This window comes from Nicotiana tomentosiformis, chromosome 2 (genome assembly GCF_000390325.3).
Source record: "Nicotiana tomentosiformis chromosome 2, ASM39032v3, whole genome shotgun sequence".
NCBI lineage: Eukaryota > Viridiplantae > Streptophyta > Magnoliopsida > Solanales > Solanaceae > Nicotiana > Nicotiana tomentosiformis.
The window spans coordinates 117,082,178-117,093,956 of NC_090813.1; the positions used below are offsets into that span (position 1 = coordinate 117,082,178).

At 35.0% G+C, this 11,779-nt stretch overlaps 1 protein-coding gene and 1 long non-coding RNA gene across 3 annotated transcripts; both read left to right on the forward strand.

Moving 5' to 3' along the window:
- The first annotated feature begins 1,285 nt into the window (after window positions 1–1,285).
- On the forward strand, window positions 1,286–11,228 carry LOC104111162 (protein SUPPRESSOR OF FRI 4). 2 transcript variants are annotated; one of them, XM_009620798.4, is made up of 7 exons: window positions 1,287–1,737; window positions 6,345–6,445; window positions 7,123–7,234; window positions 8,397–8,800; window positions 9,843–9,997; window positions 10,086–10,139; window positions 10,875–11,228. In XM_009620798.4, the coding sequence occupies exons 1-7, from the start codon at window positions 1,544–1,546 to the stop codon at window positions 10,944–10,946; spliced, it is 1,092 nt and encodes a 363-aa protein (XP_009619093.1). In that variant the 5' UTR covers window positions 1,287–1,543; the 3' UTR covers window positions 10,947–11,228. The 2 variants fall into 2 exon arrangements, with proteins under 2 accessions (XP_009619092.1, XP_009619093.1); XM_009620797.4 differs by having other exon boundaries at window positions 1,286–1,737; window positions 10,086–11,228.
- Window positions 4,054–4,550, forward strand: LOC117280281 (uncharacterized). Its single transcript, XR_004510784.2, has 2 exons — window positions 4,054–4,389; window positions 4,428–4,550. It is a non-coding gene; the product is annotated as an uncharacterized lncRNA (long non-coding RNA).
- Window positions 11,229–11,779: the final 551 nt, after the last annotated feature.

Sequence of the window (11,779 nt, forward strand, 5' to 3'; positions counted from 1 at the left end):
TAGTTCATCAGGGTGATAAATACACTCCATCGTTAAACAAAGGAGAAGAGATTTATTCTAAGGGCCTGTTTGGAAAGTCTCCCGATAATTGAATTTGGTGTAATTACTAGGGTAGTAATTATATAGCCTAGTAATTACACAACCTAGTAATTACGATGACATATTTGTTTGTCATAACATAATTATAATATAATTACAAGCGTGTTGTTTGGTTGCACGAGTGTAATTATATGGTTAGATTAAATTTTAAATGAAGTAATTATCAAAACATAAAAGTTATAATAAATCTATGTCTATAAATATTTTTTTATAAGTATAAATGATATTAGATTTGGTATTTAAGATGCATATTTTTTCTTGAATATACACTAATTAGTAATCATATATGTATAACTAATATTGTAAAAATAATTAATATATATTTTCCAAATTAAAAATATTTTGTTTAATTAATTATAAAAACTAAAAACATATGTTTTGTAAGAACATAATGGAATGCATATTTGATAAAATAAATTAATATTTACAAATATAATGTCATAACATTATGCAAATATTTGACAAAACTAAATTCTAACTAAAAAATGAACAACATGCAATGTGAAATAACAAGTCAATACTACTAAAACAAGAAAATTGGAACCATAAATATAACACAATTTCAGAATCCCACAAAAAAAATTACTTTAACATATGTCAAATTCCAACATAATAAAAATAAGCCCCAATACAACTTTAGAATAGGAAACATAATAAGTTTATAATCTCATTCAATAACAAAATTCTACTTTAATGACGTCACTCCTTATATGCCATGTTTGTTAATGAATCATTATTTTTAATATTAGGAGGTGTAATTTCAAAATCTAGAATAATAACGCAGATATGCAAAATGAAGAAAATAAAATAAATAATAAATAAAATATACGAGCAATTGCATGGAATCACAAGAAGTAAAGGTAGAGAAATAAAATATAAATAATATACAAAGAAATATATTTTAAAATTTAAAAATAAATAAATAAATAATAAATAAAAAATTCAAATAAAAAGAAATTAAAATAATAGAAATAAAAAGTTATAAAGAAAATAAATTAAAATAAAAACAAAAGGAAATAAATTAAAAAGTAACTTTGTATATATTGTAATTAACACAAATTCTCATGTACTCTCAGAATTGTAAAGCGTAATTACACATGTCAAATTATACGTAATTCTATGCTGATGTGTTAATTACTTGTAGCGACAAACATCACAAACTATATAATTACACAGAATTACGGCCAAATCCAATTCAGAGGGCTTTCCGAACACGCTCTAAATGAAAAGAAAATTTCATTATTAGGAAGTGGCTCCCTCCCCCTCCCGTTTCTTTGAGAAACCCTAAACTCTCCCCCTTCAACAAAGAGAGAGAAAGAGAGATAGAAAAACCCTAGCACCGAATTGATTTCTCGAAAGCTAACAAACCGGCATACGTTGATTACTTCCGATTGACTCCAACTGCAAAAAGGCGGAAGGAATTTAGGTTTTCTTTTGAGGAATAATGGGGAAGAAGAAGAAGAGAGCATCCGATAAAGTATGGTGTTATTATTGTGATAGAGAATTTGATGATGAGAAGATTTTGGTTCAGCATCAAAAGGCTAAACACTTCAAATGCCACGTTTGCCATAAGAAGCTTTCCACTGCTGGTGGCATGGCCATTCACGTTCTTCAGGTTCACAAAGAGACCGTCAGCAAGTGCGTAATTTTTTAATTTTAATTTTAATTTTTATTTTCTATAATGATAATTCTCTAGCTACATTCTCAACTCTGCCCTTTTTAGCTCTCTGTTTTCATAGATGTCTTTTCGCATTGAATGTGGTATTTGTATGTTTTGCTGTTGCTGCTGTCAACATACTAGCTAAGTTTTGCCTTACCTTAGCTCTCATATAGTCATATATAGATGATTAACTGATATTTGAAGTAAATACTTCTAAAATGATGTTTACAACAATACACTTTTACCAATTCCATAATAGAAGGAGAAGGATTTGTTCTATTAACTACCGGCATCCTCTCAATTGTGACCAATTAACTCTGCCTACCAAGGCCAATGCAGATGGAGGAAATCACCTGGTCTTTCTTTTCTGTGTCTCCTGAGTAGCAGGATGAACATAAGTAGTCTAAAAGGATGTCTTTCTTTTAATGTAATTCTTGGTATGAACAGGAAATACCAGTGTGTATAGATGATTTGGATAGGTAATTAGGATTTGTTTCAATCTATCTAAGTTTTGTTGGGTAGAGTTACTCGGTACTTGTGCTGGCGGGAGGTAGTAGGTATATGAAAAAATAGTCGAGGTGCAAGCTTGCTTAGACACAATTTTTATAAAAGAAAAGGTGATTGTTGATTAGCTTCTATAGACTTTCCCAACTTGGCATGTTGTATGAATGCCACTTCCTTTACATGATTTATCCAAAAGCAATCAATTTTAGAGGATTTACATTAAACAAATTGAATATATAGTAATTTAAATTATAATTTGTCTAAGAATTCATAACCGTTCTGGTGATCCGGACCAAGCAAACCCGTAATTGGGCTAATTCGTTGGCCTTTGTAAGGTTATAGTGGAAAACTCTCTTATTTATTTAGCAACTAACTTTAATCTATATGTTAAGAGAAGCTTTAGCCCTTGAACCTGAAACTACTTTTATGGGCTATCTCAGTGGTGACTGACTTTAAGCGACAAAGCAATGCAAAGTGAGGGTTCGTCGCTTCATGTTGGAAGCCATTTGTTTAGGATAAAGTGTGCGCTTCATTGTACAATGAAACGCCCAAAGCAACCTTACTAGAAACGGTCATTGAATCCGAGGAGTTCTTCATATAGGCACTATTGTATGTTGGATGTTGAAATTGGTTATTTTAGTTGAACTTTGATTATTATAGTACTAAGTTAATAATGTATGGTATTTTTAATCTTTCTTAAAATGTGTGCTTCACTTTAAAGAATTTTTCGGTTTATTTTGTTATTTTCGCTTCACACCCCATGAGCCTTTTCGATGTTTTGGGATTTTTGCTTTTAAGGATACCGGTTCGATCTATATATTTGGGCCTTGGTAAGCATCACTTTTGAAAGACTTATGTTGGATCTAGGGAGAAGCAGTTGTAAGGAGAAAATTGAAATTTTAGTAGTATAATGATGGGCCATGTGGAAAAAGAGGGAAGGGCATGAGTTTAAACCATATGCATGAGAAACATGTTGTTGGAACTAAAAAGAAACAGTAGAGTTGTTTGAGTATGGTTTGAAGCACAGAATGGAGACTTTTATGGGTATGAAATGTTGGGTCATGTGGATGGCTCATAACATCATGTAGATGTTGTGGAAAGAGAGATATAAGTTGAGTTCTTAAGAAAAAACGTCCATTGATAGTACTTTGCTTACCGATAAAAAAGTGTCTAGATAGTATTAAATGTGACCTTGTGGTCAATGAAGTGTGTGCATACCTTGGGGACCAGTTTAAATCCTAGCGGAGAGACAAAAAATTAGGTGATCTCTTTTTGATAAGAGAAATACTAGGTGATTTTGCTTTGGTTGTCATAGTTATCCCGCACTTGTTGCTTCGGGAGGTATGGGTACATTTAACTCTTAAGCTCCTTGGAGCTATAAAGTGTTTTTGTACCTATTTACTTGCTTAGCGTTATTTGGGATTTGAATACTTATTTACTTATAAAAACGGCTCTTTCTTTTATCAGTAAAAGGAAAATTCATTAGTAGCAAAACAGCACTAAGGAGGTGTTGGGCCATTTTGCATCAGGATCATCAGCAAAAAGCAAAAACTGGTTAGCTCTCCTCTATAAACATCACATATCCATGTAATGATTCTATAGTGTCTAACATAGAGCATCATTTGCCCTACTCCATTTTACACCAAAAGGAAAACAAAAAAAGACAGTTGATTTTTATCTTTCAGACTGGATTAGAGTGACCCTCAAAGCCCCGTTGGTTCCTTTCGTTCCTTAAGGTCCACCCAATGTAGGCTAGGATTGTGATCCACTTCATAGTTTCTTTGTCTTTACCTTTCCTGTATAAGCATCTTAGCAGGTCAAATATAGTCTTAGGCATCGCCAGTTGTAGCCCATCATACACAATATTACAAAAAACAATGGCTCTTTTGAGGAAAGGGGAAAGAGAAGATTTGGAAATTTCCTTTTTGTGCTTTTAGGAGTGAATTTTTGAGAATACAGATTTGTGTTTGAAGTTAAATGGAAGTGGTTAACAAGAGTTAATTTGGAAGATTTTGATACATATGATGAGGCTTAAAGGGAGAAGCTTTGATTCTTCTTATAAGTTGGTAACTAATGGTGTCTTGGTAAAGTATGAGTATGATTGATGGAGATGAGCGAGCTTTCAGGTGAAGGAAAAAAATTCCTTTTCATTTAACTAGCGGAGGATGATTTGTTTTTCAAAGTCATCTCCCATCCCACAAACAGTGGGAAAGGAGAAAGTTTTTGCAGAGATAGAAATTGTACAAGAAATATTGTTAATTACGGTTTCTGACATATATATGTTCCATATATTCCAAAGGAAAATGAAGATATGCTATTTCAAATTATTCCAGGAAAATAAAGATTTTTATTGACACTTTTAGCAGCACACACTTTGTGCTATTTTATATTTATAAAATGTTATCATTCTCAAAAAAAAAAGAAGATTTTTATTGTAAAAGATAGAAATTTGCATTATGCTGCTTCTAGGATCCTCCCCCTCCTTCTCGTTATTGCATTTCCTTGAAAACTTGCATCTTTATGAGCTTCCTTCTTTAATCCCTCTATTAAAGCTGTTCATGAAAGTGTAATGAAAATTTATATCCAAGTGAGTGGGTACTTACTTTTGAATACATGTTCGAGCAGATACCTTGAAGGATGTGTAAGAATATAGTTTTGTTAATCCGAATATTTTGGGACACGAAAGCATAAAAACTAGCTTGAAATTTTGGTCATATTAGAGAAGGAATTGTTAAGTTTTTTTTTCTCCTTTTGAATTTATAAAACAAAAAAAAGAGTATCATTATGTTAAATAGTTATAATGTGACAAATTGAGAAAGTTTATACGTAAATTTTGTTCTGCAGCCGGTAAGGAATTCGTGTCTATTAACCTTGAAACAAGAAAAGTATTGTGTAATTATTGGTATTCTTGTCATGATATCCCTTTATGCGCAATTTTTTTGTGTGATTATTAACAAAATTATTTACTAACTCAAAAAAAGTGCACCATGTAAAGTAGGTCAGGTGTTTGGTTTATACTATAGGAAATATCACCGAAAAAAATAGAGATATGCCAATGCCTGATATATTCTCATATTTTAGAATTTGCCTAATGTGAAGTTGCAGAAAGAATCATTTATTCTCTATATCAAAAGTTAAATTTTATAGTATAAGATCATGCTATTACCTTTTGATAAAGAGCAATCTTGGTGCATAATCTCCAGCTATGCGTAGGGTTCGGGGAACCATTGGGTTTTATGCATGCAAAGTTATCTTGCATTTCTACAAGAGGATGTTTCCTCTACAGGCACTTATTTAAACCTTCTAAAACTAAAGATTGACAAACTCTTCTATTCTACTCTCTCTGGGAATATGGCTTGAATCCGTGATCTCTGGCCACATGGCAACAATTTTAGCCATTACACTGAGGTTCGCCTTCTCTATCTTCCATTAATAAAAGGGCAGCCGCTATGCGCGGGGTCTGGGAAGGGCTGGACCACAAGGGTCTATTGTACACAGCCTTACCCGGCATTTCTGCAACAAGCTATTTCCACGGCTTGAACCCATGACCTCCTGGTCACATGGCAACAATTTTACCAGTTACGCCAAGACTCCCCTTCTCTATCTTCCATTAATGCAACTAAAAAATTGTCAATGTCATACTGCATTAGATCTAGTAGGACACATGTGGGTATATGTTCCATATAGGTGATTCTAAGACAAATCTTTGAGTCTTGCAATAAAAAACGGGTCCAACGGAGCATAATGGATGTTAGGGATTTATATAGCAGACCCTTGTTTGGGATGGAGACATAGCTGTTGATGTATACTAACTTAGGTCTATTGTGGATGGGTGCTTTTGAATTTAAAAGCAATTTTGACCTTGTCTTTCGACCCACTTATCTGTGTAAATTCTTTATTCTTCTTGCCAAATCATCTTGCCTGGTCAAATTACCCAAGGAAGCCTAGACAGGGAGTGAGTGAGGAACCAATACGCTGATAATTGTTCGTGCTATTTTATTTATTTTTTTTGCATTTTTTTCTCAGGTGTTTTTTTTTCTTGCAATCAAATGTATTAAGCAAGAGTATTTGGCTGTTACAGGGTACCGAATGCCAAAGCCGGCAGAGAGTCAACAGATATTGAAGTATATGGAATGCAAGGAATCCCACCTGATGTCTTAGCAGCTCACTATGGAGAGGAAGGTATGAGCATCATAGTGATGTGCTTGAATTTGGCATTTGAGTGACACGGAGGAGTCTTATGGTTTGCTGAATTGTGACAAGTAGAGAAGTTACTTTTGCGGTCTTGTCTTGCTTGCTATACCATTGTATTGTTACTATTGAATAGCAACTAATGTGGCAAGAATGTTCCCTTAACTTGGTTTTAGGAACTTAAATTCAGGGTGTTGAAAACTTGAAATAGTGCTACTGAAGTTCAGGGCATTAGTTTGAATATGGTTAAAGAAGTAGCTATCTGGAGCTTGTATCATATTAATGTCTTATTTCTATTGGGTGTTAAGTCTGTGTTTCAGTATGGGCTCCTGACTAGTTCTACTTCTGTATAAGCGTGGAACTCGCAGAAATCGGAAGCTTGTTTTTAAGTTTCCAACCTTGCATCTGCTAAACTAAAAGCAATTGATGTTCCGATTTCTCTACTTGCTGTCCTCTGGTTTTTATGTGTTTAAGCTTTTAGTACCTTTGTGTTTGAGCTTTTATTGACTTCCTTTATCTCATCTTTGAGTTAATATGAGCGTATTACCTTGTCAGCTTTCTGCAGATCTTTCCCATAGATTCTGCTAGAGTTGTCTGTTCTAGCTTCTCTACTTACATGACTACATAAACCCAAGTTTGTTCTCTCAATGGCTTTTATTTTCCTGCAGATGATGAGGCCCCAGCAAAAACTGCCAAAGTGGACATTCCATCATCCCAGTATGTTGGTGGTGCAATTCCAGGATACCCTCCCCGGGCACCTTTTGGTGCAATGCCACCACTGTATGTTAGTCGTGGAAATGCTTTTTTTATGCGTTCAGATTTCCTTGTGCTTGAATAAATTAGGATACTTACTTTTTCATTTTACTTATCACAAAGAAAAAACTTCCGATATTTGGGATTTGAGAGAAAATATACCCCCATAAGTTGCGAGACACGATCTCTTCATTTTGTTCTTGAAGTCCGGAGTCAATTCATTTTTATCTTTTCTATCAAAGCATATGTTCTCCTTGAATAAGTTTTGTTTAAGATGGAATCTGTCATTCGTGTCGGTTTATCAGTATCAAGGAGTATATTCCTTGAATAAGTTTGTGTGTAAGAGAGAATAAATGCAAAGAAAAATTCGTACTTCTTGAAAAAGAAAAACTTTTACAATTTTGACTAGTAACACAGCTATCAATTTTAGCAGAAGTCTCTTGTACTAAAGTTTAGTTCTTTTATAGTTGATTCTGGTCTTTTTGAGGACTACAAACTGCTTTTACATCTGACCATTACCTAATGTTTCTTGATTTCTTCTGAAAGATTCCTATGTTAGGATCTGTATTACTTGGTCAAACGAGCAGAATAATGAATATATGAGATTAGGAATCTAGCTCTTTAATATAGTATATCCCAGATCTGACTTTGTTATAGTTATGACTGATGGTGTGGCATACCTAAATAAATTTTGTCAACAATTGGTCTGTAAAGAATTCTAGCGCTAGTTTTTCAGGTGTCCAGCAGCTTGGGTTTCAGTATTGAAGTTGACCCATTTCTTCCTTGTTATAGTTAGCCTTCTGGCATATAGATAAAATAGAATTATGTCTCCAAGGGAGGGCTGAGTAGTTGAGGGATAGCAGTAACAATCTTGAAATTCCATGTTTGAATCCCAACTACAACACTGATATGAACTGGCACGGCAGCACTTATGCTTGTGGGCTCTAACTGGCTACTCGGTGGACTAGTCGAGGAGACCATCGTCACAAAATAAAAAAGATAATAGGGGAAATTTTATCCTTGGCATTTTTATCTTTTTGTTAACCTTTTCTTCTACATTCTGTTGTTTATTGGCATGCTTTGAATTTATTAACTTTGAATCAGCACCTCCAATAGGTATATAAATTCTTACATGGATCAGATTTTTTTTTTAAAAAAAATCTTACATGGATCTGGCCTGTTTGTGCAGCTATAATCCTGCTGTGCCAATGCCTCCCGCTGGTTGGCCAGTCCCCCCTCGGCCCCAACCTTGGTATCCGCAATATCCTGCTGTCTCGGTTCCACCTCCTGCACCAATGGGTCTGCCGCAACAACCATTATTTCCTGTGCAAAATGTGAGGCCTCCAATGCCAGCTATTGCACCACCAACGCTTGTCGGTCCTCCAGGCCTCCCAGCATCTAACACACCTGTTCCCGTGTCTCAGCCCTTGTTTCCTGTTGTTCCTAATAACAACAACCTTGCCCAAAGTTCACCATTTTCAGCGCCAATGCTGTCAACAAGTGTGCCATTGAGCTCTGCAGCTGATGCAAAGAGCTTAATTGACCCAAACATGGGCAACAACACTCCTGCCACCATTGGTTATCAGATTTCAGGTATTCAAGGTCTTCTGTTGTAATATCTTATCCATTCTGTTAAAGGGCTGACACTTTCGACATGGTTCTTGTTGGGAATTTACTTATTGCCAATTTACTGTTGTGACACCAGGTAGGATAAGCAACTCTGTTCTGATCCATTAGTAAGAAGTAGTATTCCTTGATTGTTTTTGGAATTGAAATGCAAAGCCTGTTTGTTGTCCTTGATTCTATCAAAACTCTGTAGCACTGTGCCATTGTTACTGCTTATTGTTATTGCTTTTCCTTCTGCTTTCTGGTTATCACGTTGTTGGTGTTATCTATCTGACTTCCTTTGATGTTACTGCTCTACTGTCCTTTACCATTGTCGTGAGCCGAGAGTCTATCGGAAACAACATTTTTAGTCCTCCGGAGTAGAGGTAAGGTCTGCGTACACACTACCCTCCCCAAACCCCACTTGTGGGATTCAACTGGGTCGTCGTCGTTGTTGTTGTTGTTGTTGTTCTTAGATGAGGTGATAGTGTGAATTTTATTTGATGCACATGCACGTATATTTCGGTGAGAAATCAGAATATAGTGGAAAGTCCATGGTGTCAGATTATTTTGTTGGTTTTAACCTTGTAATACAATATTTAGTATTGATAGTGGGAATTAATTTAGGTGTCATAAAACACTACTATGGATCCATGGGTGAAAAAATGGGACAAAAGGGTTCTTAGGTGCAATTTTTTTTATATTGATGAATTTTGACTTTTGAAGCTGTTGGCCTTACAGTATTTGTACAGCATGCATTTTTCTCTTATTTCTGACTTGAATCCTTGTGTAAGACTAGAAAAGAACATCCTATTTCTTCCTCAGATAATATTTTCCGTTAAATATTATGCAAGTTATCTTGCCTGAATCTCTGCTCTGATAGAGTTTTTGTTGGGTGGTAGAGTTTGATTTATGCTTTTTATCGGTCAATTTTGGCTATATGAGTTATACTTTTGTAAGAATGAAGGCTCATATAGAACGTGGAAAAGCTCTCTTCTTCATTTCTCATTTCATTCTCTCTTTTCTGCAGCCCCAGCACCAATTAATTCACATTCTTATGCCTCTGGCCCAAATACCGGTGGGCCCTCATATGGTCCACCACCTGTTATTGCAAACAAAGTTCCAGCTAATCAACCAGCAACAAATGAGGTCTATTTAGTTTGGGATGATGAGGCCATGTCCATGGTCAGTAGTCTTTCCGTTTTAATTAATATACTAGTTAATATCTTACAGTTAATTTGTCATACTAAGTGTTGATGTGAAATATTTGCAGGAGGAAAGAAGAATGTCCTTACCAAAGTATCAGGTGCATGATGAGACTAGCCAGGTAAGTTATAATTACCTAATACTTGTATTCCTTCCTATGGCTATGGATATGGCCTTGAGTTATACATGTCCAGATGGTTGGTGTTAGTTTCATTTCTCAGATTCAGTTGTTTACTATTGTTTCATATTCGTAAAGCAAATTTGTAAGTCTTTCCTTTCTCCTTCATCTTGTTGAGAATAGCTAGTACTCTTGCATGAGTATCTGATAATCCATTAATTATACTGTGTGTTTCAACCCCATTAATTGATGGGCTTCTTTATCTTCTCTTGGCCATTCTCCGGTTGGCAAGCAATCCCAACAGTTTTATGGTCATCAAAGATTCAAGTATGTATCTTCATCATCTTTTGCTGGTAGTTAAAGTAATGACATTTCTGACTACTATGCTGCCACCCACTCAAGGAATCTCCAACTAGCATCACACAAGAATAAGAACAGCGTGTATGTGTTAGTTCTTGGAAATTTCCTTTTCTGCTGTAGTTACATGTTCTCCTTGAGCTTTACTTTGACCTTAAAATGAGTTGGGTTTGGGGTGAGCAAGCATAGACTCTACAGATATTTGCAAATTACTTTGATTATTTTATAGATATTTATGGTCGAACAGTGGTTCAAATTTGGCCCAGGTCAGATTCTTTTGCCAAATTCAGAAAAAGCAGGCTATGTTTTTGACTCATACATCGTCTTAATAACCTTTGAGTTTCTATCCTAAAATTTCATGTCTGTGGTTCCTTCTTTCAGATGACTTCAATAGATGCGGCAATAGACAGAAGAATATCAGAAAGCAGACTTGCAGGGCGCATGGCTTTTTAGACCTGGTCATTTTGCTCTGGTTGACTGGGTGCTCGTGCAACTGTAGGAAAATGTTCTAACTTTAAAGAAGTTTTAATTTGAGAAGATTTGCCTTTCGTCTGTATTCATAGGATGGTTTAGATGTTGTATTTTTTGTGGAAAAAACATATTGACAAGAGCATTCAATTTTACATGAGTTGGAAAGGAATTCGAAATGGAGCACACATATGGCAGAGTGGTTTATCTGGGATATATAACCTGTACTGCATTTGGCTTTCAAGACATGTTAATTGCCTTTTTCAATTCATTTGTGTAATATCATTTTTAAAAAGTAGTAAATAACATGAACAAAGTTCCTCATGCATGCTCGATTTTCTAAAGGTTTAGTGCCCAAAGGGAAGTGACCCATCCAACCACTTTTTCATGAATTTGTCGGAACACAATTTGTTTCGATGTGGAAACCTGTATAAATGTACGAAAAATAATTCATAACCTTTAAACCTGTATTTGACACTGTCAGACGGTTAGCTTTTTGCCACTGCAATCAACTATCTGATATTTTCTTGCTGCATTTGGCATGTTAATGGTGTTAATTTATTACTGGATTTGCTTCCCTTTTTGCTTGCTTGTCAGATATCTTCTTTATACCAAGACTCTACTAAAGATTCACAATAATGGTAGTGGGGTAGATGATTTATTGAATAGTAATTCTGTAATGGTGTAAAATATCATTATTAGGTGTCAGAAATTTATGCAAGTTCTGATGGTCTTTACACAGAGAATGCAATAGAAGAGTTCTATTACATTCTCGAAATTAAGTAAATTGCCTTTTTCATGTGTATGAGTCTCAAAAT